The sequence below is a fragment of the Orbicella faveolata genome, unplaced genomic scaffold, assembly GCF_042242905.1.
Source record: "Orbicella faveolata isolate gen_17 unplaced genomic scaffold, um_ofav_v1 contig_35, whole genome shotgun sequence".
In the NCBI taxonomy this organism is placed as follows: domain Eukaryota; kingdom Metazoa; phylum Cnidaria; class Anthozoa; order Scleractinia; family Merulinidae; genus Orbicella; species Orbicella faveolata.
This window is the reverse complement of record NW_028301564.1, coordinates 22,632,918-22,659,336: the sequence shown is the minus strand read 5'-3', so window position 1 is coordinate 22,659,336 and position 26,419 is coordinate 22,632,918. Positions and strand designations below refer to the sequence as shown.

Sequence of the window (26,419 nt, the reverse complement as noted above, 5' to 3'; positions counted from 1 at the left end):
ATGAGGTATAGTTCAAGCTCTGGTTTCAAGAAATGGTTAAGAACTCAGTGATTGATATAGCGCCTAGAAATGAGAAACGTTGAATTTACATTGATTTCGGAAAAAAGATTATAAACAAAACAGTGCGTCCCCGGGTGGGCTTGAACCACCAACCTTTCGGTTAACAGCCGAACGCACTAACCAGTTCAACCGTAGAACATCGGCAGGGGTCCATGATTTCAGATCCTCATGAATCTCGTCATGCATGAACACGGACACATTTACTAGAGCACTGTGAATTTAGTTAGGGAAAGAGCCATTGAATTATTTCTTCCTCTGCTATAACAACAATAATTCAGCTGAAGAAGTTCAGGCATAGCCATTTTTATGGACAATTATGTCCAAGAGGGAAAGGCGCAGTGAGGTTAACTCTATATGAAAGTGCCTTTTTGATTTGATCTGTTAATCCGGATGAGAAAAATTTATATATCAATTGACAAACCGATCTCAAATATGATAATAAAAACAAATATAAAGACGCGGATAAATTATTTCTAATCAAAAATATATTCAATCCTCCCCGGCGGGGAATCGAACCCTGGTCTCCCGCGTGACAGGCGGGGATACTCACCACTATACTACCGAGGATTTGGGATGACAGCATTGGACAAGATGCCCTGTTCAATTTAGAACCACTGTTTCGAAAAAATTGGGGGTTTGCTGGTTTTGAAACAAACTCTACTCTAAAGAGTTCATTATCTATGAAGGAAAAAAGAGGTAACATTACATAAAAGATTGGAGCGAGAGAAAGAGTCATGTAGCTGTAATCAGTGTGTTAATGGAGAAGTGGGCTATGGTCTTGCTTCCTGTATTCCAGGCGAATGAGTATTTTTACTCAGTCACCCATGCTCCCCAAGAAGTTATTGCACACACCGTGAAGAATAGTTTTGTCGAAGGTAGAGGTAAATTGCCATAAAAAGGAGCCTGCATGAAACGGGTGATGGGTTCTCAATTAGTTATCGGAAAAGGAGTTAATTCAGGGCTAGTCGTTTTCAATTTGGTAGACAATGCATTCGTTGAATCCAGAAGCGTATCATGGCCAGGAAAAATGAAACATTATGGTTGTCAGAAAATAGAGAAATTATTGAAATAAAGAGAAAAAAAAAATATAAGAAGCCTGTTTCCGGCCGGGCTTGAACTGGCGACCCTCCGCGTGTTAGGCGGACGTAATAACCACTACACTACGGAAACCACTGACACACATCTTTCTCATTCTGGAAGCATTCGAGCCCCATTCGGATCCTGTCTCTCTTGAAGAACTACGTAATATACTGAACACCTCTGGTAGGTGTATAGACCTGCTGCAAATGAATGACTCAGTAGATCTTCATTACTATCCGTTACGACAATCCGTCAATTCGCAGTGATACAATAAGTCGATAATCACTTGCTTGTGATTGAGCACGACCAAAACTATGCATCCTCTGTTGTCTCAATAGTCTTCCATAAAACAGAGGGAGGGGAGGCGGGCGCTTATTTTCAATTTTGGCCGATGGAAGGGGAGCCAATTATTCGAAGGGGGCGCGTATTTGAGGGGAGGCGCTAATTCGTGGATTACGGTATTTAAATTTTGGGCAATATGCCTCTGAACGTTTTTCTGATAGCCGTCAGACGGTATCAGCGGCAGAAAATACTACTTGGAAACGGGCAGATAACATAAGCAGGTCATCAAAAGCGGGACAATTATAACTAACTTAAGAAAAATAAAAAAAAAAGAAAAAGAAAAGGAGAAAAAGAGAAGAGAACGAGAAACCATTTTCTAGTTTGGCAGGAGCGGAGTTTCATCCTCGTACTCTTGAAGCTACTTATGAGCCGTGGCAGTGTGAATGCGCAGCCGGAATGCAGAGATTTGGCGGAACGTCGTTAAAATCCTGTTACAGTAGTTCGTATAGTGTGATCGTCCGGGTGAGTGTAGTTCTGAAAAGAACTGTTGTTGGTGACTGAAGTCTCGACAACCTGAGCGGAAGTCATCTTCAGAGTCAAGTGAATAGTGTTTGTCAGTCGATGATCTTATAAGTCTGGTCCGTTGAACGTGATTGGTGAGTATAGCCATGATGGTATTGGCTGAAAGACTCGTGTAAAGTTTGTCATCAGTCATTGGTGGGTTTCGATCCGTCTGTTGTTAGTCAAATAGGTCGGTTTTTGGTCCGTGTATTGTTAAGTCGGTCTGTTAGAAGTCCGTTTGTCGGTTTCGTTTCTGTCATGGATAAGTCGTTTGTAAGGCGCCGGTAGTTGTTGACATCTGTTAAGAGGCGTTTGTTCTAGGCTAGTGTACCAGCTTTCCAGAGTCAGTCGTTGAAAATAGTCTGTACTGTAGGTTAAGCACTGAGCAGAGTCGCAGTCAATGTTGTGGTTTGTCAGTTGATGATGTACAGCATTTACTGAATCCTGTTACAGTTCGAACAAAAACGAAATTTGTGAAGTACTAATTCCTTCTGAGACATACTTGGAGGGAATCATGGTATAGTTGTATTCATCATCTTGGACTGGATATTTGTTTTAATGGTACAACTACCATGACTCCTTGAACTCTTGTATCATAAAGAGAATGGGCCATTATAAACCTCTCACATTAAGAGTATGAAAAATGTTAGTAAAATTGGCAACTAAAACAAGATATCATGGTTGAAAAGAAGGATTAGTTCACAGGCACCGATGGGATTTGAACCCATGACCTCCGTTTTACGAGACAGGCGCTCTAACCAACTGAGCTACGGCGCCCTCCTTGAGGATACAATACAATACACTAAGGCAATAAAAATGTGTTACACCTTAGTATAATAGAAGATTACAAGATAATTTTTGAAATAGCACCTCCCAGAATTAATGATTCGTATACACTTCTTCATGTGAGTATTTATTTATTCGAGAAAAGCTCTCAGGATACTTTATCCAGAGTGCCAAAGACTTCTATTGATAGGACCTCTTGCACCCAATTTGATTCAGAAAAAGCGGATGTTTATTGCATGAAAACCCCTAGGAGCCATGAATTAAACTACAAGGATTGACTACAATGTCCAAAATATCCAAAAAGAATTTTTTTTTTAATATATATATCCTTCTTTTATCAGAAAAGTTTCTCGTTTTAAGACTTTTCTCGACTCTCTTTTTGCGATAGTTTAAACAGCCCATCACCTGTCTTACGCAAGTTAGTTTTATGGCAATTTAGCCTTTACCTTCTACAAAACTTTTCGTCGCGGACTGTGTAATAACTTCTTGGGTAGGATGGGTCACTAAGTGAAAATATTGATTGGCCTGGGATACAAAAAGTAAGGTCATAACCCATTTCTCCATTAACACACTAATATAATTAAAGCTCCATGACTCTTTCTCTCGCTCCCATCCTTTATGTACTGTAACTTTTCTCTTAATAAGAAAGGAACTCTTGAGAGCAAAGTTAGTTTCAAACCAGCAAACCTCCATTTATTCTGAGTTTAAACAGGCATCTTGTTCACAATGTTTTACGCCAAATCCTCGGTAGTATAGTGGTGAGTATCCCCGCCTGTCACGCGGGAGACCGGGGTTCGATTCCCCGCCGGGGAGGATTAAATATATCATGGACTTGAAATAGTTTCTCGGCTTTTTTGTTTTTAGATTTTTGAAGTCGGTTGCTCAATTTTTGTTAAAAATAAATAGAAGTAATACCGTTATACTGATTGAAATACATTAAAACAATAACAACGAAAAACAAATCAAATCAAAAACGAACTTCTTCAGTTAAATTGTTGTTTTTATAGCAGAGGAGGATAATTCACTGATTCTTTTACAAATTCCCATCGATCTCATAGAGGTCTCCGTGGCGCAATCGGTTAGCGCGTTCGGCTGTTAACCGAAAGGTTGGTGGTTCAAGCCCACCCGGGGACGATTCAATCTCCTGTCATTCTTTTTTTTCCTAATAGAATAGAACGATGCGGGAGGGATCTTTTTCCAATTTTATTATCAGTAGAACTAGAAGCTGTGAATCCACTTTCCTTTTTAATCCGTGTCTGCGTAAGCGAGTTGAAGTAGTGGATCAGATCGATGTTGCAATTTAGGGTTGGTCGATGATCAGTTAACGTGCCATCGCAATTTTGCTGTTTTGCGGGCGCATATATGGTTTGACATCTCCTGGGCTACATGATATACTTAACTGCGTCTTACGTGAGTGTAATACGAAGCTTAAGTAAAAGCTAGCTGTTTATCATAGTCTTCCTTGTTTAGCAAGATTTACTCAAAAAGTTCAAAAAGGGAATGAAAATGGAAAGAAAGAGAAAATGGAATTGAGAAAAATAAAGTTTGTTTCCGGTCGGGCTCGAACCGGCGACCTTCAGCGCGTTAGGCGGACGTGATAACCATACACTACGCAAACCACATGAAAATATCCTGTTGTTTTATTAGATGGCGTCCCGACATACAGATTGACAGATTAACAGACTTGTCTGACAGACCGACATACCGAAAGATCGACAGCCCGACAGACCGAGAGACCGACAGACTAATTAATAGACTGACAGACTGAATGAAGGAATAAATGAAATAAGAAAACAGAGATACTCTCGTCGGTAATAATGAGGTGAGCATCCCCGCCTGTCATGCGGAAGACCGGGTGTCCATTCCCCCGCAGCGGAGGAAGGGATACATCAATATTTTAATCGGAAATATCTACTTTTTCTTCTCTTACTATTTTTGACAGACTGATTGAACGAATAAATGATTTTTTTTTACAATAAGCAACAGAGATACTCTCAAAAACAGCAGATATTAAATATTGGGGGAAGAAAAATAGTCCTGAGTTCAACGAATCAACTGCCAGATTCAAGGAGTTGAGTCTAGTTATTAATGCAAATCTGGCATGTTCCTCAGTAGCATAGTGGTGAGTTTCCCCGCCTGTCACGCGGGAGACTGGGGCTCGATGTACTTTTTCATTTACACTACATTTACTTTTCCATTTCTTACCTTTTTTGTTAGTTTGTTTCAGTTTCGGGTAAAATGCGTCAGAACGCTCTTTTGATTTCTATATGTTTAAGGTTCACACAATATCACTTTGGTAGAAAATAAATTGCCTGGAATAAAGCAAGATACCATAAACAGTTCATGTGAAAAAACAAAAACAGCAATGACAACAACAACAACGGAAAGGAGAAAAAAAGGACATGGCTTTCTCCAGCTAGGCTTGAAAAACCATTCATTCTTGCAGTTTTACTGATCGTGAGTATTTTGGAGCTGCGGATGGGTCGTGGCGATGTAAATGTGCCCCGGAAAGCCCAGTATGAGCTGGGGGTTGCAAACCTAAAATGTTCTCTAGACACTACCTATGAAGAAATACACAACTGTGTAGTTACAGAGATAGGCAGGTCAACATGGTCCTCATGGCAGATTATTGCAATGACGTATGGCTCTAGCAGTGGTTTAAAGAAATTGCTTAACAAAATGATTGATAAACAGCTTGAAATGGAAAACGTTTAATTTAAATTAATACCAGAAAAAATAAGGGTATGGTGAGAGTGGGAGACACAGAAATAGAGCCAATTTTACGGGAGTTTTGCTTAACTTGGAGTCAAAATCGTAAATAATTGAAATGAAAAATTAAAACCACCCCTTCCCCATTTCAATGACGGAAAAAATGGAGTCCATCATTATTTCAGTGGGGGGATTTTATTTCTTATTTTATTCTGTTCAAGATTATCTTAGACAGGTTAAATGAAAGTTTAAGACCACCCGTCCCCCAATTTTAATGATGGAAAAAATGGCGCATCTCTGGTTTGGCGCCAGTACATCATTGCTTCATCATTGATGCTTCTGACCAAGATTGTAGGTGAAAACTAGTCTCAACACTGACTAATGAAGTATTGTTCAAGCTGTGGGGTTAAGAAATGGTTAAGAACTCAATGATTAATATAGTGCCTAGAAATTGGAAACGTTTAATTTACATTGATTTCGGAAAAAAGATTATAAAGCAAAACTGTGCGTCCCCGGGTGAGCTTGAACCAACAACCTTTCGGTTAACAGCCGAGCGCGCTAATTGATTGCGTTACGGAGACATTCTTGAGAGCACTGTGAATTCAGTTAGAAAAAGAACCATTGAATTATTTCTTCCTCTGCTATAACAAGAATAATTCAACTGAAGAAGTGCAGGCATAGCCATTTTTCTTGGACAATTATGTCCAAGAGGGAAAGGCCCAGTGACTTTAACCCTATGTGAAAGTTCCTTTTTGATTTGATCTGTTAATCAGGATGAGAAAATTTTATATATTAATTGACCAACTGATCTCAAAAATAATGATAAAAAGAAATATAAAGACACGGAGAAATTATTTCTAATCAAAAATATATTTAATCCTCCCCGGCGGGGAATCGAACCCTGGTCTCCCGCGTGACAGGCGGGGATACTCACCACTATACTACCGAGGATTTGGAATGGCAGCATTGGACAAGATGCCCTGTTCAATTTCGAACCACTGTTTCGAAAAAATTGGGGGTTTGCTGGTTTTGAAACAAACTCTGCTCTAAAGAGTTCATTATCTATGAAGGAAAAAAAGAGGTAACATTACATAAAAGATTGAAGCGAGAGAAAGCGTCATATAGCTTTAATCAGTGTGTTAATGGAGAGATGGGCTATGGCCTTATATCCCGTATTCCAAGCAAATTAGTATTTTCACTCAGTCACCCATGTTCCCCAAGAAGTTATTACACAGTCCGTGACGAATAGTATTGTCGAAGGTAGAGGTAAACTGCCATAAAAAAGAGCCTGCATAAAACGGGTGATGGGTTCTCAATTAGTTATCAGAAAAGGAGTGAGCAAAGTCTTGTAAACAGAAACGTTAATTGAGGGTTAGTCGTCTTCAATTTGGTAGAAAAAGCATTCGCTGAATACAAAAGCGTACAAGGACCAGGAAAAGTTAGTGAAATAAAGAGAAAAAAATATAACAAGCCTGTTTCCGGCCGGGCTTGAACCGGCGACCTTCCGCCTGTTAGGCGGACGTGATAACCACTACACTACGGAAACCAATGACACACATCGTTTTCATTTTGGAAGCATTCAAGCCTCATTCGGATCCTGCCTCTCTTGAAGAACTACGTGATATAACACCTTTGGCCGATCTATAGACCTGCTGCACAAGGTGTGTTGAGCTTTAAGGAATGAATCAGTAGATCTTCATTACTATCCGTTACGACAATCCGTCAATTCGCAGTGATTGAATGAGTCGATAAACACTTGCTTGTGATTGGGCGCGGCAAAAACTATACATTCTCTGTTGTCTCAATAGTCTTCCATAAAACAGAGGGAGGGGAGGCGGGTGCTTATTTTCAATTTTGGCCGATAGAAGGGGAGCCAATTATTCGAAGAGGGCGCTTATTTGAGGGCAGGCGCTAATTGGTGGATTTACGGTATTTCAATTGTGGGCAATATGCCTCTGAACGTTTTTCTGATAGCCGTCAGACGGTATCACCGGCAGAAAATACTACTTGGAAAACGAGAAGATAACATAAGCAGGTCATCAAAAGCGGGACAATTATAACTAACTTAAGAAAAAGAAAAAAAGAAAAAGAAGAAAAGAAAAAGAGAAGAGAACGACAAACCATTTTCTAGTTTGGCAGGAGCGGAGTATCATCCTCGTACTCTTGAAGCTACGGATGGGCCGTGGCAGTGTGAATGCGCAGCCGGAATGCAGAGATTTGGCGGAACGTCGTTAGAATGCCCCCTTTAATCGGCATTTTTGTACTGTTACAGTTCAAACAAAAACGAAATTTGTGAAGTGCTAATTCCTTCTGAGACATGCTTGCAGGGAATCATGGTAGTTGTATTCATCATCTTGGACTGGATATTTGTTTTAATGGATACAACTACCATGATTGCTTGAACTCTTGTCTCAGAAAAAGAATGGGCCATTATAAACCTCTCACATTAAGAGTATGAAAAATGTTAGTAAAATTGGCAACTAAAACAAGATTTCAGGGTTGAAAAGAAGGATTAAATCAAGGCACCGAGGGGATTTGAACCCATGACCTCCTGTTTACTAGACAGGCGCTCTAGCCAACTGAGCTACGGCGCCCTCCTCGAGTAAACAGAACAATATACTAAGGCAATAATAATGTGTTATACCTTAGTATAATAGGAGATTACAAGATAATTTTTCAAATAGCACCTCCCAGAGTTAATAATTCGTATACACTTCTCCATGTGAGTATGTTATTTATTCGAGAAAAGCTCGTAGGACACTTCTAATAACAGGACCTCTTGCACCTAATTTGATTCAGGAAAAGCGGTTGTTTATTGCATCAAAACCGCTAGGAACCAAACTAATGAAGCCGATCCAGGTATTATCCGTTATGAATTAAACTACAAGGATTGACTACAATGTCCAAAATATCCAGAAACAATTTTTTAAAAAATATATATATATCCTTCTTTTATCAGAAAAGTTGCTCGTTTTGAGACGAGAAACTTTAAATTTTATTTAAACAAGGGCATCTAATTAGCTTGCTATATTTTTGCCCTTTTCCATTTCTCCTCTTACTTGTCTATTTTATATTTATCTTTGTAATTTTAGAATGGAATAAATAAATAAAATGAAATGAAATGAAATGACTTTTCTCGACCCTCTTTTTGCGATAGTTTAAACAGCCCATCACCTGTCTTACGCAAGTTAGCTTTATGGCATTTTAGCCTTTACCTTCTACAAAACTTTTCGTCACGGACTGTGTAATAACTTCTTGGGTAGGATGGGTCACTTAGTGAAAATATTGATTGGCCTGGGAAACAAAAAGTAAGGTCATAACCCATTTCTGCGTTAACACACTAATAAAATTAAAGCTCCATGACTCTTTCTCTCGCTCCCATCCTTTATGTACTGTAACTTTTTTCTTAATAAGAAAGGAACTCTTAAGAGCAAAGTTAGTTTCAAACCAGCAAACCTCCATTTATTCTGGGTTCAAACAGGCATCTTGTTCAAAATGTTTTATGCCAAATCCTCGGTAGTATAGTGGTGAGTATCCCCGCCTGTCACGCGGGAGACCGGGGTTCGATTCCCCGCCGGGGAGGATTAAATATATTATGGACTTGAAATAGTTTCTCGGTTTTTTTGTTTTTAGAATTTTGAAGTCGGTTGCTTAATTTCGGTTAAGAATAAATAAAAGCAAATGATACCGTTATACCGATTGAAATTCATTAAAACAATAACAACGAAAAACAAATCAAATCCGTCAAAAACGAACTTCTTCAGTTAAATTGTTGTTTTTATAGCAGAGGAGGATGATTCACTGATTCTTTGACTAATTCCCATCTATCTCATAGAGGTCTCCGTGGCGCAATCGGTTAGCGCGTTCGGCTGTTAACCGAAAGGTTGGTGGTTCAAGCCCACCCGGGGACGATTCAATATCCTGTCATTCTTTTTTTTTTCCTAATAGAATACGCGGATGCGGGAGGGATCTTTTTCCAAATTTATCATCAGTAGAACTAGAAGCTATGAATCCACTTCAAGCTTTTTAATCCGTGTCTGCGTAAGCGAGTTGAAGTAGTGGATCAGATCGATGATGCAATTTAGTGTTGGTCGATGATCAGTTAACGTGCCATCGCAATTTTGCTGTTTTGCGGGCGCATATATGGTTTGACATCTCCTGGGCTACATGATATGCTTAACTGCGTCTTATCAGGAGCCATAATCGGGTACGGAGACCGTAAGTCTTAGGATCCGCGCGCACCTATGATATGGGACAATTTTTCTATTTTTAGAACAAATTGCGCCATCCTGACGTCATATATTCGCGCGGATCCACGCACATGTCGGGGGCTTCCGCGTGGATGTTATCCCGTTACGTGATCAAATAGTGAGAGTTGAGAGATTTTCTTGCGTATTTTTCACAGCGATGGCAGGGAATAAGGCAGGGAGTAAGAACCAGGGCGCTTATATGTAGTTTTATGCTCTGAGCTAACGGACTAAGGTGGGTTTTTCAGGGTCGAAAACAAGACTTCAATCTCGCGCTGGGAATGAATAATAAAATTTGTTCGCGCTAGTTGTAAGCTTACGCGTATGCTTTTGCGTTTGTTCTGACTTAAGAATATAGCAAGAAAACTCTCTTCTCTGGTATCGAGTTAATTTGTGAGTTTCTCAGACAATGCTTAACTATAGCCAAAACCTGTTTGGGTGGTTTCTTATTGTTTCTGCTTGTTTGGGGAGTTTGCAAAAGTTTTCGAAAGGAAAGTCTGACAAGTAGCTCGTTTGCATAGTGCAGCTCGTGCACTTTCAAGTCCGAGTCGGTGTTTTCAATTGTCAACTACAAATCTGGACAAAGATTTGTTTCGTTATCTTTTGTGCTGAGATGCTGCAACAAATTTCACGAACGCAAAAAGGCTACTAACATCATGTGTGTTTCTTCAACAGAGTGAATTTTTACACTGCGAAAATGAAAATAGACAAGGAGTTTTGATGACTCGATCAACAAAATCGAAATCGTTATTCGAAGTTGATTAAAGAAAGCGTCATCGTAACTTTGCTTATTATTTCTGCTTTATTCACATATTTTCAGCTTAGCTTTTAATATGTTCTCAAACATTTATCAATCGTAAACATATTTAAAAACTATAGAGTTATTGTTTGAGTTCGATGTACGTTTTCACACGAATGTGCGGAAATCCAATTTGTCACTACTGACTGTGCGAAACACGCATCGGCGGGCGCTCTCATCCATTGACAACAGACAATTTACTGGATTTTTACAGAAATAAAACTGAGTAGTATCTACGGACGTAAAGTTATTGGGCCTTGATGAAACATCAAGCGTTGCTTACGATTCAGGCGAAACTCAAACTAGCAATTATTTTGTTTTGTTTTCGGTCGCGATAGACTGGCAAATTCCTCGCAAGCGTGTGGCAAGAGGAAGGAGGAGAAACTATGAAGTTCTGAAACTCTGCTATATCTAAATATATCCAGCTAGTGTTTTGCTGTGTCATGGAAAAGCTGTTAATCTTCCACATATGTGAAATTTAAGTGGAGTAATGTACAGCTCATGTAAAAGAAGCATCGGAACACAACTTGGTCAGCGATATATATAAGCTTAAAGCGGAGCATACCTAAATTCGACACTGTCTTACTTCCCTCAAACTGGAGCAGCTTACGACGAAAATACTTAAGCAAAATTCCAACAGACGTAAACGCGTTGAGTTGTGGGCCAAAAACATGAAAAAATTTCGGGAATTTCGGACACCATTTCCCCCGCGCGACATCCGCAAAAATCCTCACAGCATGTACGCGCGTGTGCCGCAGGCGGTGGCGTAATAGCCCTTTTTACAGTTCCCGACGCCATATTGGATTAGTAACCGCGCAAACACGATAGCGAGGCTGCCGGTGACTCGATAGGAGCGTCACAAAATGGTTTTGGTCGATTTCTCGAGCGTGCTATCAGGTTCTGAACTCTATAGTGAAATGGATGAAAGTTTAAGCGTGGAAGAAATTTTTCCAGCCCCTGTGAAAAGGAGAGGAAATTATTGTGCGGCTTTTGGTTGCAATAATAGCGCCTATGATGCGAACGGCTCTCGTACAAGTTATCATTTCTTCGAGTTTCCGAAGGACGTTCGGCGAAGGAATCGCTGGAGTACTCTCATCAAGCGGCGGCATGGACAAGATGGATTTGTAGTTTCCAGCTCTACTGTTCTTTGCCATGAACATTTCCGAGCCGAAGATATTTCGAAAAAACTTTCTGGTCGCTGGGATTTAAGAAAAGGTTTGTGATATTGTTCAGCTTTTGTTACGCCAAATGATTACCCTTCCGCTACCTTTAAATAAAGCTTCTTTTTTAAAATTTAAGGTGCAGAGCCATCTGTATTTAGCTGGACCACTGTAACAAAGCAAAGAAAGGCACCGGGGAAAAGAATGCGACAAGCGACTGATGAGCCATCTCCAGAGACAGCTGGAGTAGCGGCATCAACATTGGCAGTTGGAGCTTACTCAGTATTACCCCCTGGTGATACATCAGCTGATGCTGATGCTTCATTTTCACAGTGTGATCAACATGCTGCTGAAGTGGAGTGTGAGCCCTCTGATGTTATTCTTGAGCTGCAAAGAAAAATTGCATTGCTTGAAACTCAGCTAGCAGACTGCCAAGAAAAGCTCAGTGAAGCTGAAAAGGAAAATGCAGCCCTATTGGGACGTCAATTTTCTCTTGAAAAAATAAAAGATGACAATGCTGCTGTGTTATTTTACACCGGCTTCCCAAGTTATGAGGCATTAATCAGCTTCTACAAGTACATTGGACCGAAGCTTTCTAAAATGCAATACTGGAAGGGCGGAAATTTAGTCAAGGAAAGGCAACCTTATCAAGATGATGAAAACAAGCGTAAACCTGGGCCTTCAAGGAAGCTCTCTTATCTGGATGAGTTTCTACTTGTGCTTATGAGACTGAAGGCTGGTCTCTTTGTCCAAGACCTTGCAGACAGATTTGGGATCAGTACCAGCCTGGTATCCAGGATATGTATCACTTGGATAAATTTGTTGTACTTTGAACTCCAAGACATGTTTCCGTTTCCCACACAGGAGCTTGTTCGCAAAAACATGCCCAAGGAGTTTGCCCAGTATGCAACCACAAGGATAATTTTAGATTGTACTGAACTATTTACTCAGCGACCTTCTGCAATGCTAGCCCAGTCTGAGACATGGTCAGACTACAAACATCACAATACTTGGAAGTTGCTAGTGGGGGTAACCCCAAATGGTCAGGTGACTTTTTGTCAGATCTCTGGGGCGGACGTGTATCTGACAAACAAATCACGAGAGAGAGCGGCGTGTTGGATTTGTTACAAGCAGGCGATAATGTGATGGTTGATCGTGGGTTTGACATTTCCGGTATTGTACCGGCTGGTGTTACAGTGAACATGCCACCATTTTTGGCTGGCCGTGATCAAATGACAGCAGCTGAGACTGAAGAAACAATGAATATTGCTTCCTTTCGCATTCATGTGGAGCGTGCAATTGGCCGCATTAAGACGTACCACGTTTTAGATGGGACTTTACCCAATACGTTAAGCCCTTATGCGACACAAATTGCAACCATCTGTGGTTTACTGACAAACTTTCTTCCCCCTTTACTACTGCCTGGTAATCCTTCGTTATGATTCCTGCACTGATTTTTTGTATACTTAATGGAAATATATTCAATAATTTAGGGCATATCTAAGGGCTTAAGGGCTGATTACATTTACATGAGCCATGCTGGCCTGGTTAGTCTAGTCCTTATTATCATCTGGTAATCAAAGTAGAAGCAATTTAATACCCAGTACAGGTTTGCTCATATATCGTGCATTGCAGTTAAATTTAGATGCTTATGCTTCATGTGACAGTGGAAGTTTGAAGAGCACTGGAGCAAGTCTTAGCAATTAGAGTGCAAGCTCAAGGTCTTATTGACTGTGAGTTGGCATCTCAGACCGAGAATGCATCTAGCCAACCACAGGGAACCCAAAGGCTGTTCATGTAATCAGCCCCTTAGCTTCCATTAATTTTGCATTCTAAATAAGTAGCTATTGTTGATTAATGTATAACCACTGAGATTCAGTAGAAAAATTATTTATTATGGTTGAAAAATGTTCACTTAATTTACAACAATGCATTTCCTTAAAAGTTAAAATAGCATGTACTTTTTGTACTGTGCATACTTAAGAATGTTTTTTGAATGAAAAGCTAAAATGTGAAGGTGAATGAATCAACATGACACGAGTATGGGACAAAGAAAAATTCTGAGTCCCCGACAGGAATCGAACCCATGACCTCCCGAACACCGGGCGAGCGCTCTATCCACTGACCTACGAGAACTCATGGAGAGCAAGGTCATTTAACTGAGTTCATATATGACAGGTGTCCTGCTTACTGCTAGGATCAACGCTATCGAATTCATCGTGAGTAGTGATAAGTTAAAAATGATGGTGAATTTTAAGCTCGGTAATGAAATGTGAAGGTGAATTAATCCACATGACACGAGCATGGGAGCACGTCCCATGCTCGTGTCATGTTGATTAATTCAGCTTCACATTTCATTACCGAGCTTAAAATTCACCATCATTATTAACTTATCAAAAGCTAAAATGTTCCCTTGATTTTTTTTTATTGTTGGCCTTACTTTTCCCTTTGAACGAGTAATTTTAAACCATTTCTTGAACAGGAGTATTGTCCATATGGTAGCCAACCACCATGTAGGTAGAGTACCTTTCCTCTTTGAACTCGTCTGGTTAGCATCTCAGGAAAGAAAGCCCTTCGATAAAAATAATCAATCTTTGGTAGAAAATCATTAAACCATCTGCTATTTTCAAAGTGGATCTTTTCAGTAAACAGTGGCATGTCTTCTCCAAAGTACACTACAAAAAAAGTTCCTTTAAGGGGCATCATGGAACAGTACAGCTGACCTTGAACTTGACAAAAGTAATTATGGTTCCTTTTGAGTTTTACAGAGTCATCAGCTAGTTTCTCCAAAAAAAAATTCTTTGTTTTACAAGCTTCATCAACAGTCATGCCAGCTTTGCTGAATGGAGATTTAATTTCCATGCCCCATTTTTCACCAGTGTCAGTCATAGTTACTATTCTGTCTAAGCTTGCTCCAAGGTATGGTTTGTCCTTAGACAGTGATAATCCAGGTTCCTCCACTTCCACAGTAATCCCATCCTTGCTCATTTCCCTTCTGAATAAATCAACAGCTTTCTGTTCACTTTCGATTCCATACTGCACAGCTTCAGTTGTGAAGTTACTATAGAGCATTGCTTTTAATTTATTTGACGGCTTGACTTTTGTTTTAGCTACATTTCCAAAATTTGAGGCTGTCAGTACAGTTTTTCTTTTTTCAAACCACAAGTTGTTTTTTGATTGTCCTCTGGTCAGCCTCTCAGTCTCTTGTATCTCCTCTGGGGTAATGGTTAGACTAGAGACATGCTCATCGATCATACTTTTGAAACGATTAGTTGCTATGTCATAGCTGTCGGTGAACGCAACACTTTCCTCTTGCTCTTCTGACACTTGCTGTTCTGACATCTCAGAGTAGTTTGATTTAATGTCATGAAAGAGAAAAAACGAGCTCGAAGCTAGACAGTTTTGAAGGTTCTCGCTAAAAGTTTTGAACCTTTCTTCGTCTATTTTACGCTGTTGTGGCGGTCTTGGGTCGAACTTTATCCCCTTTGGTTTTATTAAGATCTGGTCGAGGGGTTTGGCTGCGACGTTCTGATTGCGTGGGACAACCCGTACTGAAAGACGCGATGTGCAAGATAGTGGTTCGGAATGATTTTGCAGACCTCGACGTGTGAAATCTTCTAAGGCAAATAACACACCTCCAACATGGTTGCACTTTCCCTTACCATGCGAACCAAGCCCGGCAGGACAGGTACAAGCTGCGCGTAAAAAATCACACTGAGGTGTGAACTCGACGACAACTCTATAAGGCGTCTTTTTCATCGATGGTAAAACACTGGCTTTTACGTACGTCTTGTTCTCGTGAGTTTTGCTTTCAAGTCTTTTAACGTTCCCTTCAAAGAAAAATTGATAAGATGTTAGTTTCGTATAATTTGTTCCCTTCAGCACAATGTGGCGGTACTTGCGAGTTGACACAACAAGGTAATCGTAAAGTTGTATAAAATTTAGTTCGGGAAGCTGTCGCAAATCAGTGGACCATCCAAGAGCATAGATTCGTCGTAAAGTTTCATCGTACTTGAAGTCGCCTCTAGAATCCTGGTCATTTTGAGCACTATTATCGGCATTTTGCTGTTGATTATCGGCCGGTGTTAATACGTTTCGCATGAGTATTGCGTAGACTTTTAACACCAAGTCCGCTTTCGTTCCGCCCGTCGTTTCCGAATTTGAACGCAAAATCTCTTTTAAATCCTTCGCTTTTAACTACTGGAAATCCTCTAGTGTTGAAATCTGCACATCCTTGTGAACTAGAACCATTTTCCAAGCGATTAAACGTGGAAAGCCTTCCCTGATCAGCTGTATACACTGTATTTGTTTTTCGCGGGTCACCGGCAACCTCGCTATCATGTTTGCGCGGTTACTATTCCAACACGGCGTCGGGAACTGTAAAAAGGGCTATTTGCTCTAAAATAGAAAAATTGTCCCATATCATAGGGACAACCCCAATACTAGAAATGGCACGCGCTTACGGTCTCCGTCCCCGATTATGGCTCCTGGTCTTATGTGAGTGTAATACGAAGCTTAAGCAAAAGCTAGCTGTTCATCATAGTCTTCCTTGTTTAGCAAGATTTACTCAAAAAGTTCCAAAAGGGAATGAAAATGGAAAGAAAGAGAGAATGGAACTACGAAAAATAAAGTTTGTTTCCGGTCGGGCTCGAACCGGAGACCTTCAGCGCCTTAGGCGGACGTGATAACCACTACACTACGGAAACCACATGAAGAACCTCTGTTGTTATATTAGAGGGCGTTCCGACGTACATATTGATAGACTGACAGACTTGTCTGACAGACCGACAGACCGAGAGATCGACAGACCGATAGATCCACAGACCGACAGACTAATAGACTGACAGACTGAATGAACGAATAAATGCATAAGAAAACAGAGATACTCTCGTCGGTAATAATGAGGTGAGCATCCCCGCCTATCATGCGGAAGAACGGGTTTTGATTCTCTGCAGGGGAGGAAGGGATACATCAGTATTTTAATCGGAAATATGTACTTTTTCTTCTCTTGCTTTTTTGACAGATTGATTGAGCGAATAAATGATTTTTTTTACAATAAGAAACAGAGATACTCTCAAAAACAGCAGATATTAAATATTGGGGGAAGAAAAATAGTCCTGAATTCAACGAATCAACTGGCAGATTCAAGGAGTTGGATCTTGTTATCAATGCAAATCTGGCATGTTCCTCGGTAGCATAGTGGTGAGTATCCCCGCCTGTCATTCGGGAGACCGGGGTTCGATGTACTTTACATGTACTTTTTCATGTACTTTATATGTACTTTTTTATCTCTTACCTTCATCTTCTTCCTCTCCTATAACAACAATAATTCAACTGAAGAAGTTCAGGCATTTTTCTTGGACAATTATGTCCAAGAGGGAAAGGCGCGGTGAGGTTACCCTATATGAAAGTTCCTGTTTGATTTGATCTGTTAATCAGGATGAGAAAAATTTATATATTAATTGACTAACCGATCTCAAATATGATAATAAAAACAAATATAAAGACGCGGATAAATTATTTCTAAATATATTTTGCAACATTTCGCTATTACACTGGAGTATGTTTACTATGTATGGCTCGTGTTAACTGTAGAAGTATTTTAGACGTGAATCCCTAAGGGGCTAGTAGGCTATTTAAGAATTTGTAAGTTATGCAAGAGCCACTCGAAGGCATCTCTTTCAACTTTGCTTTTGCTGTTATGTCGCCGAATACTGAACGAGCGAGCGTTCCCGCTTCGATCGCGCAATCCTTCACTGAGGGAGATCTTTTTCATGAGACTGCTTCACGAACATTGTTTCCTCGTCTTTTGGACGTTAAGTTTGATCAGAAGTTCGCTGCATTCAAACGCGGTCTCGACGAGAAACAAGCTGCCACTCAGTCTCAACTGTAGAAGCTAAAAACGGTATCCAAGGCTTCGAGTTCTTTTAACTCTAAAGTACAATACGAGTTCAGCAACTCTCTGCTGGATGCAACAGACGGGACCAGCAAGACCATCTCAAAAGGAAACCTTTCAGCAGCCAAGTTATTTCGTTCCGCGGACAAGAACCCCGCTGTTTGGGCAGCAGTGCAAGTACGAATCGACGAACACGCCGAAGATTCAGAGGAAGAGAAAAAGCTCTGATCAGCCGAAATACGAACGCGAGCTAAGATCCGGGAAAAAAAGCGGAAAAATGAGTCTAGCTGGCCAACTCTCCAGCTACCCGCTCTACATCCAGTGAAGCTCCATCCACTCATGGCCTGTCCACTGGCAACTATTTTTCTTCTAATCAGCCTTTTTGTTTTTTTCGCATGCAGTCCTTTCGTGGACGTCAGCCTCAACTAGCAGACAAGTGTTTCAGATGCGGCCAAAGAAGCCACTGAGCAAATCCATCTTCCTGCCCAAGCCGTTTTAGAGGAGCCGCTGCAGCCCCTCCAAGCAGTAAAAATACATACTTATGGCAAATACCAAGCTGCATTGAAGAGAATGGGATAAGATGAGTATATAATTTTTTCAATTTAATCAAATGATTGGGAGACCCGGTTGAACTTATTGATAATTTTGTTGAACCATGTGATTCAAGGTTTTTTGGAAGTCTTGAAAAGACAATTTACTCTAAGGGGCTGAAAAATTTCCTTAGCTGTTCATTCATCGTTCGCGTAAATTTTGGTTATGTCAATTGTGTCCATTACTTTTGACTTTGTCATGGCAACCGCAAACTTCGTATAGGTTTGGACAAAAATCAACTTTTTCGACATACTTCTGTATTACTTTTTCCAGCTTTGTTCATCATTTTGCTGAATTTCACTAAATTGTACATTTCATAAGCATTCTAGATTATTTTTTGACTTTTTAAGAAAATAGTATTATCCAAGATGGTGGGTCAAATGACGTCATGCGACGTCACAACCAAAAAATATGTCATTATTTTATAGAGCAAGCTCAGGGCTTCCTGTACCTTAATAGAACGAAAACCCAAGGAGAGGGTTTCATCCCCCTTGTGCCACAATGGGGGTGTTAGTCCGAGGGTTAACAATTGTACTAGCCCTGATGACTGAATGAATGAATAAAAGACTGATTATCAGGACAGAACGCATTATATTTAAGTTAAAGGCAACCTTATGGTTAATGTAGATTTTTTAAATCACATAGGTGCTTCTTGCTTTATTCGCGATACTATTTTTGATGGGTATTAGATTCTCCTTATTTACATTCCACCCTCAGCTCAGTTTTCTAATAATCACTCAGCCATCCAGTCCAGTATAGTGATTTGTCGAGCAGGCTATTTCTGATCTTCTGGCCACAGGTTCAGTGGTCGAGTGCGCGTGTGCTCCTGCTGTTGTTAACCCGTTGTCAGTTTCCATACAGTTAGAGTTCTGGAAGAATAATGTTTCTTATCTCAATTCCAGTGTTTTCCAGACGTTGCTCGCAGACTATCTTGTATTGTATGCTCGGATGTTAGCGCTATTGGATTGGCTGCTTTTATTGCCATTGGTAACATTGCCTGTATTCGCACAAAAACTGAGATTCTATGTAGACGAATACCAGATCGAGTACCACGTGGAGAGAACTCCACTGTGTTTGTTTTGCTTTGAAAAGTTTGCACATCTTCTTTCAGGGTGCTCTGTTAAGTGGTTTACTGACAACCAATCTCTACCTTTGATCGTCGATTCTGGTAGTATGAAACTGTGTTCGCTTCAACTCGCCGGTGATATATTTGATACCGCCAAAGAAAGTAATATCAAAATCGAGGCTGATTTGATACCTCGTTCATTTAACGAGAAAGCTGATTACTTATGCAAGATCGTCGATTGATGACTGGTCAGTTAAAGATAGCTATTTTCATGAAGTAACCTCGTATCGGGGTCCCTGTTCAATTGATTACTTTTCCAGTTTAAAAAAAAAAAAAAAAATTCAAGTTTTTCCCAGTTTCTATTCGAAGATTCTCTAGCATTTAGTTGGGTAGGAGAAACCTGTTGGCTGGTGCCACCTGTTTCGTTAGTTGAAAATGTCATCCGCCACATATGTTTTTGTCAATAGAACTGGTTACTCTTTATTGGCCTTTCAGCTCCCTTTTGGCCTTTTTGGTGGAGCGTAGGTGGGGTTTCAGATCTTTTGTTATTGATTTTCTCTTCGTTGAGAACGGTAAAGATGTTTATCTCCATGGGGCAAATAACAGTTCCCTTTTGACTCGGAGAATTTTAGTTGCTTGTCGGTGCTGTACAGTCCAGTGTCCAGTAGAATCTGTCTATGGAGAAGTCATGCCGCGCGGTCACGATTACGCTGTTTTAGGCCGTTGGGCCATGTCACCTTTGTGCGGGACTGCCCGTTTATCATGTGTTGATCTTAGGTGATTGCACTGTTTTAGGCCATTGGGCCATGTCATCTTTGTGCGGGACTGCCCGTTTATCATGTGTTGATCTTAGGTGATTGCACTGTTTTAGGCCGTTGGACCATTTCATCTTTGTGCGGGACTGCCCGTTTATCATGTGTTGATCTTAGGTGATTACACTGTTTTAGGCCGTTGGACCATGTCATCTTTGTGCGGGACTGCCCGTTTATCATGTGTTGATCTTAGGTGATTGCACTGTTTTAGGCCGTTGGACCATGTCATCTTTGTGCGGGACTGCCCGTTTATCATGTGTTGATCTTAGGTGATTGCACTGTTTTAGGCCGTTGGACCATGTCATCTTTGTGCGGGACTGCCCGTTTATCATGTGTTGATCTTAGGTGATTGCACTGTTTTAGACCTTTGGGCCATGTCATTTTTGTGCGGGACTGCCCGTTTATCACGTGTTTATCTTAGGTGATTACACTGTTTTAGGCCGTTGAGCCATGCCATTTTTGTGCAGGACTGCCAGTATATAGTGTGCTGAATGCAAGATTTAGGCCTCTGGGCCTTCCTTATGTTCTGATCTGCGTGTTGTTGCATTTTTTTTTTCTAATTGTTCTCACATTTCTTTTGTTATCTTTCAAGTCTACAAAGTGGATGTGTGTTTACTTCAAAGGTTGCCCACTCGAGAGATCCAGACGACTTCGCAAGTCAGCGGAAGATCTTCCCTTGCGTGCCTGTGAAGCAAAGGCCCCTTCAACAACAGAGCGTTATTCAAGTGACTTTCAAACATTTAGAGAATGGTCTTCGCGCTTTGAGGAAGTCGCTTGTTTGCCGTCTGATGAGACGTCTTTTGCTCCCATTTGGAGTATTTTGCTACAGCAGAGTTCCCTCTACTCCACACTTGGTTCTGCCTGTTATGGCATAAATTGGGCACACCATCGGTATGGCTTTCCGACTTGTGATTTGACTTGTGATAGAAGTTTTCTCGAGGCGGCTAAAATTGAGCTTGCAAAACCTGTTTCCATAAAAAGGGGGGCGCTGTTACTCCCGAGATGATCTTGAGGATATATAATAGGTTTGCGGGCGCCAAGGCTAATCCTGCTAATCTTCGCTTAGCCGCAATTTGCGTGACTGCCTAGTGGGCTTTTCTTCGCGGCAACGAGTTAGCTAGCCTTCGTTGCTGTAACGTTAGTTTTTGCGATGCATTTGTCAAGATTTATATATGTAAGAGCAAAACAGATGTTTATTATAAGAAATGTTTAGTTTTAATTTTATGAATTTATTTTCTTCGGAGATGTAGCATATTTTGCTCTCAAAAAATTCGTATTAAAATAAAGTTTTAGACTAGGCATGCGTTTGCGGAACTAGGATATCTTATACACTTGTTTAACTGATCTACATAGCTTAAGAACATGGGCCGCTAAGGAGCAGGCGTCAGCAATCTACACTTTTTATGTCACGGCAGATAGAAGACACGGCACGAAAAATTGGATTTACTCTAAATTTGATCCTGATCAAAGTCGAAGTCAAATATGATCATAGCTTTGATCCAAACTTTGACGCGCGTCAAATGTGTGTCAAAAATGTCATGGCTTTGCCGATACATTTGATCCATGACAAAGAGGAGGGCAAATGTGATCTTAACTTTGACTCCACCTTTGACCCACGTAAAAGGGGGAATCAAATATCTTATGGATTTGCCATACATTTGATCCCTGCCAAAGGCGAGGTCAAACATGTCAATAACTTTGACTACAGTTTTGACGCGCGTTAAAGGCGTTCAAAGACACCACGGCTTTGCATACCTTTGATCTCTTATGTCAAAGGCGTTCAAAGGCGGCATGGCTTTGTACAACTTTGATCCTACGTCATGTCATGTCAAAGGCGAGGTCAAATATGGCCATATCTTGCGACTCCGCTTTTAACGCCCTAATAACCTGCGTTTTCGTATTTTTTTTCTGTTTTAACGATAAAATGAAAGCTTGCTTTTTTGTCAATGTGTATTTTTTTAATAAAAAAGTTTTCACTTGACCTGGAGGTGGCACAAGGAAACAACTCGAAAACAGCGGGAAAACGCGGCTGCCAGCGGCTTCCCGCATTTTTCTGGCCAATCGGAATAAAGGTCAACGAAGTCGGCTGTGAGGAAAGCAGACGTTTTTCTTCATTTGGCTTCATTATGGCGGCTTTGGTGAAATTTTCGTTGTGTTTTGGACCAGGAAAAGGTAAGTCTCTGAATTTCGTTCATTTGTTTTCAATGTTCAGAGAATAACGGAGTTTAAAAAGTAAATTAAACGCAGCAATGGCTACATAAAGAGCTGTGAATTGCGTATATTTATGGCAAGACAGATCCTCGGCAGTGAAAACAATTTGGTCGATGATTAATTGCACTTGACTGAATCACAGTTGATCGGCAAAGCTCTTCGTTAAGAAAGACCAAACTTTATTTTCAATTCACATATACTTATTTACAAAAGTTGACAAAGATAATTTTTTTTTCTCACTCAGTCAAGTCTTGTGCATTAAATTGAAGTGTCTGTCATAGCATAGATTTTAACATGATCAGTGCTTGAAATAAACGTAACTTAATAATTAAGCTTAAACTTAACTCTATTTACGTATAAATGGTTGTGCACAATGCCTCTGGTAATTTCTGAGCTTAAACAATTTCCTTGAAAGAAAGCTCATGTAAATATAAAGGAAATTTGCATTGAAGGAAAAACTCAGTCAGCCATGCATGACAATCCATCACGACCTGACTTAATTATCATATTCATTATACCATTAAAAGAGTTGTTGGCTCTGAAAATTTAATCTATGGATAAGTTTCTGCTTTTGTCTCTAGTTACCATTCTATTGAAAAAAAGCTCCGTTTGTTGCCACAGTTGAAATTATGATGATGTTTGTTCATTAATGTAGATAAATGACTTCACTGGGTTGAATTTAACAAATTGCATGTGGTTTAGTGTGGTCTGTACTCTTATCGACAATGATACGCACCATCACAGTGGTCAAAATGTTGTGGACTCACGAAGCGCAGCTGAGTGAGTCCACAACAAATTTTGACCACTGAGATAGCGAGATCAATAGCAATTGTAGTAAAAATATGTTTTGATATTTGTTGTATCAGGCTTATGGATCAGTCATTTGGAACTCCACTATCTCCTGCCCAACCACCCCACCCCGAACCTGTCAGCATTTGACATTTTGAACTGTCTCCAGGGCTAAGAATGGTGTCATACCAGGTGATCAAATGCACCTACCCTGTGACATTTGCAAAACTGAGTAATAGAAATGTAGATTGAGTGTCAACCGAGGTGTCAATGGAGTGTTGATTGAGTATCGATCGGGTATTGATAGAGAGTCGATTTAGAGGATCAATCAAGGGTATCAATCGACACTCGACCACGGATGCCTTTAGTACACATAATCCAGCTTATCCGTTAGTAGGTGAAATTGTTACAATGTTTGATAAAAAATCAAACTTGCCATTAGTTGCAAATTAAAAAGCTGACCCCATAATAATATTAATATGCGACCTCTCTGGACAATACCAGTAGTTTTAGAGTTTCATGTCTTGATCTTTTGAGCAGTAGACAATTAAATGCCAATAAATATGTGACTAGTGGAAATTTGCTTATGAATGTTGTTTTTATCCTTCAGCTAGCCACTCTAGAAGAACTGAAGAAATTAACAGAATAAATTCTGGGAGAGGATACAATATACAACTCTGTAGTTCATAGTCAACTCAGATGCAGTTAAATCATGCAATGCTCCAAAGTGTGCAAACATCAGAACATTTTGGTAAGTAAAAGGCTGGAATATTCATTTGTTATTTCTATATTTTGTAGCATAGACCATCTTATAATTTCTTCAGCCACAACTTTTAATATCTTTTTCCAGTAAAGAAAGGATATAAATAGATTTTGAAAACCTGGCTATAGCTTATTAATGTTATTTTAATTGATCATTTTTATTACAGTCTCTGTGAAAAAAAAAAGTTGTTTCTTTTTGGTTCATTTAAGGGCAAGTAAGGAAATGTTGTCTTTCTTAAGGGACCAATACATTAACTGGCTCACCTGGATGAAAATTAAGTAATTAAAATGTTATTGAAAACATGCAAGGGGTGGGAATCTTTTTGGTAAATGAATCAAAGTTGCAGAATGTTGCAAACCAGTCTCAGGAAATGTTGGTTTTTGACTGGTAAAAGCTGAGTTTTGAATCTAAATTTTGAGTGGTTGTCTGCAATATCGACTGTTTTGGTTTGGCCATCAGGTTTCCAAACCAAATTTTTCCAAGCAAAATTAATAATATGATTAATTCATAACTATTGATGGGATCAGTAGAGAATTTAAGGCGTAGAGGATTTGATAATAACTTAGTAAAAGTAAATTGACAAAGACATTTATTTGCTTTTACTCAATTTACAATTTTGTTGGCAAATTTGACTGGATAATAGCCATTTCCCTCTATGAGATGCGGCTGCACTGGGAATCATAGTGGTTGTATTCATCATCTTGGACTGGATTTTTGTTTCAATGAATGAGCCATGCGATTCCATGCAGGCATGTCTCATGTTAAATCATTTAATTTCAGGAATTTTTTTCAGTGGAAAAAAGTGTACAAGTAGTTGCTAACTGTTTACTAATCAAATGTGCAATTATTTTGATATGTTTATATGCTCCTTTTCACATATGATCTACAAGGAAAATAAGGAAAAAGATTACACCACTGAACATGAAGAGATCTGTGGAAATTACACAGGAACAGCAATATTCCCAAAGGTGTGTGAATTCCTCATTTCTTGTCACAGTTTATGTCAGATTTGTTGATTTTTAGATTGCTATTCTGCAACCATAAAAGATCTTTGTCGTAAGAGGTCTGTAAGATGTCTTTAAGAGACAGGCAGACAGATGGACTGGTAAACTGGCTCTAGGCTTTTTGTTTATTTGTGCCAAGCTGTACACTTTTAAAATGACCCCAAGTCTTTGTTCTCTTATGAAATTCTAGCTGTAGGGGATAACCCTTGTTCAGCTGGTGAAATTAGCTTGTTAAACTGGCTCTTAATGACATACCTGTGTGACCAAATCTCTGAGTAGAGTGGAGAGAAATACAGAAAAAAGGCTACTATTGACAGAAGCACAAACTATTCGAAGGAGGAGTAATGATCTGATTGGTCACGTTTTATTAATGTGATATTAGCAAAACTACTATAGGCAAACTTTAAGGAATAGAATGCCAAGATTCGCCCTTAATATTCATTTCCAACGTTTTTGTCTGTTTGCTTCTGTTTAGACAAATGCGGACAAGCAGTGGTCGACAGGATGGACTTATCCAGTGAAGATGCGTTGATTAATTTCGTCAACGCCTTAGACTTTTTCAAAATGTGTCTTCCCTAGAAATAATGGGGATTTAGTTGGCATTGACCCCCAACAAGGCAGTTTAACCACTTTGATGAGAAAGAAGTGGAAAACACTGTATTCCATTCCACTTATAATGCAAGAATGAGCAAGTGCAAGAAGCAGAAAAGGAGAACTGCCAAAACATAAGGAGTTCCATGCAACGGACTGTACGTGCCATCTGGAAAGGACGCTTATACACTAGTTGACTTTTGTGCGAAGTTTGCTATATCTTTCCCGAAATTTTGCGGTTGTCTTCCCTATTGTCTAGTCTGGTCTAGTAAATTTAAGGAACTGAGAATTTAGCCGTAGTACTTCAATGTTAGATAAATGCACTTTGTACCATGGAAGATTTGTTGACTGTTGTTTTCACGATAGACAGAACAATGTTTTCCTTATGATCAGTCTCATTACGTGTAGTTTGAAACCAAGCCTGTAACGTGGCTTTTTGAAACCTGAAGCCCAAAACATTTATGTAAGGTACTTGGAGGTATTTACTCTTGATAAAAACGGGGAAAAAATTGAAACTGAGATGAAGTTGAACATATTTATTTTCTTAAAATTAGGCGCAATGATCTTTCCGGGCCGCTTTTCCGTTAACATTTGTCAATAGTTTGGTACAAAGTAACTTTATTAAAGCTGATATATTCTTCAAAACTTGTCAGACATAAATCAAGAGTACGGATCTAATAGCATCTTTCGTATGCGGAGCTACAAAGCTAGTGTAGCAAGCAGAAAAAAGCGTATAAGATGTGGATCGCGCGAAACGTGATCAATGGTCGCGCAGCGCGAAAGAGGAGCGCGAGCGAGAAGTTCGGGCGAGACGCGCGAGCGCGGAACGCGCAGAGTACCTTTGACAAACCTTTGGCCTGCGTCACAGGCATCTTCGACCGCGTCTTTAGCAAACCTTTGACTCGAATCGCAGACAAATTTGATTACACTTTTGACCCGCCTTTGACAGTGCGCAAAGGCGTATCAAAGGATCACCTTTAACCCTAAAAACACAGGCGTTCAAAGGTGAGTA

At 39.9% G+C, this 26,419-nt stretch overlaps 2 protein-coding genes, 10 non-coding genes and 2 pseudogenes across 13 annotated transcripts; 7 read left to right on the top strand and 7 right to left on the bottom strand.

The window, feature by feature from the left end:
* Positions 1–555: 555 nt before the first annotated feature.
* Positions 556–627, bottom strand: Trnad-guc (transfer RNA aspartic acid (anticodon GUC)). The gene has a single exon. It is a non-coding gene; the product is annotated as a tRNA-Asp (tRNA).
* A 530-nt stretch (positions 628–1,157) lies between these two features.
* Trnav-aac (transfer RNA valine (anticodon AAC)) lies at positions 1,158–1,230 on the bottom strand. Its single transcript has one exon. It is a non-coding gene; the product is annotated as a tRNA-Val (tRNA).
* A 1,456-nt stretch (positions 1,231–2,686) lies between these two features.
* On the bottom strand, positions 2,687–2,760 carry Trnat-cgu (transfer RNA threonine (anticodon CGU)). Its single transcript has one exon. It is a non-coding gene; the product is annotated as a tRNA-Thr (tRNA).
* A 750-nt stretch (positions 2,761–3,510) lies between these two features.
* Positions 3,511–3,582, top strand: Trnad-guc (transfer RNA aspartic acid (anticodon GUC)). Its single transcript has one exon. It is a non-coding gene; the product is annotated as a tRNA-Asp (tRNA).
* Positions 3,583–3,829: 247 nt separating this feature from the next.
* Trnan-guu (transfer RNA asparagine (anticodon GUU)) lies at positions 3,830–3,903 on the top strand. The gene has a single exon. It is a non-coding gene; the product is annotated as a tRNA-Asn (tRNA).
* Positions 3,904–6,951: 3,048 nt separating this feature from the next.
* Trnav-aac (transfer RNA valine (anticodon AAC)) lies at positions 6,952–7,024 on the bottom strand. Its single transcript has one exon. It is a non-coding gene; the product is annotated as a tRNA-Val (tRNA).
* A 974-nt stretch (positions 7,025–7,998) lies between these two features.
* Positions 7,999–8,072, bottom strand: Trnat-agu (transfer RNA threonine (anticodon AGU)). The gene has a single exon. It is a non-coding gene; the product is annotated as a tRNA-Thr (tRNA).
* A 916-nt stretch (positions 8,073–8,988) lies between these two features.
* Trnad-guc (transfer RNA aspartic acid (anticodon GUC)) lies at positions 8,989–9,060 on the top strand. Its single transcript has one exon. It is a non-coding gene; the product is annotated as a tRNA-Asp (tRNA).
* A 255-nt stretch (positions 9,061–9,315) lies between these two features.
* On the top strand, positions 9,316–9,389 carry Trnan-guu (transfer RNA asparagine (anticodon GUU)). Its single transcript has one exon. It is a non-coding gene; the product is annotated as a tRNA-Asn (tRNA).
* Positions 9,390–11,441: 2,052 nt separating this feature from the next.
* LOC149103886 (uncharacterized) lies at positions 11,442–12,582 on the top strand (annotated as a pseudogene).
* A 1,094-nt stretch (positions 12,583–13,676) lies between these two features.
* LOC149103885 (uncharacterized) lies at positions 13,677–14,757 on the bottom strand. Its single transcript, XM_089273557.1, has one exon. It carries the CDS (start codon positions 14,754–14,756, stop codon positions 14,121–14,123), a length of 636 nt encoding a protein of 211 aa, XP_089129683.1. The 5' UTR covers position 14,757; the 3' UTR covers positions 13,677–14,120.
* A 1,560-nt stretch (positions 14,758–16,317) lies between these two features.
* On the bottom strand, positions 16,318–16,390 carry Trnal-aag (transfer RNA leucine (anticodon AAG)). The gene has a single exon. It is a non-coding gene; the product is annotated as a tRNA-Leu (tRNA).
* An 857-nt stretch (positions 16,391–17,247) lies between these two features.
* LOC149103883 (uncharacterized) lies at positions 17,248–18,756 on the top strand (annotated as a pseudogene).
* A 1,405-nt stretch (positions 18,757–20,161) lies between these two features.
* LOC149103882 (uncharacterized) lies at positions 20,162–25,745 on the top strand. Of its 2 annotated transcripts, XM_089273255.1 has the most exons (4): positions 21,478–22,221; positions 23,660–23,800; positions 24,703–24,780; positions 25,292–25,745. In XM_089273255.1, the coding sequence occupies exons 2-4, from the start codon at positions 23,762–23,764 to the stop codon at positions 25,346–25,348; spliced, it is 174 nt and encodes a 57-aa protein (XP_089129381.1). In that variant the 5' UTR covers positions 21,478–22,221; positions 23,660–23,761; the 3' UTR covers positions 25,349–25,745. The 2 variants fall into 2 exon arrangements, with proteins under 2 accessions (XP_089129380.1, XP_089129381.1); XM_089273254.1 differs by lacking the exons at positions 21,478–22,221; positions 23,660–23,800; positions 24,703–24,780 and adding an exon at positions 20,162–20,940.
* Positions 25,746–26,419: the final 674 nt, after the last annotated feature.

Coding starts and splice junctions, on each gene's coding strand:
- LOC149103885 (XM_089273557.1), bottom strand. CDS start 14,756: ATGCTCTATAGTAACTTCACAACTGAAGCTGTGCAGTATGGAATCGAA.
- LOC149103882 (XM_089273254.1), top strand. CDS start 20,654: ATGTGTGTTTACTTCAAAGGTTGCCCACTCGAGAGATCCAGACGACTT. Junction 20,941..25,291: donor ATAAATTGGGCACACCATCG/GTATGGCTTTCC, acceptor GCTTCTGTTTAG/ACAAATGCGGACAAGCAGTG.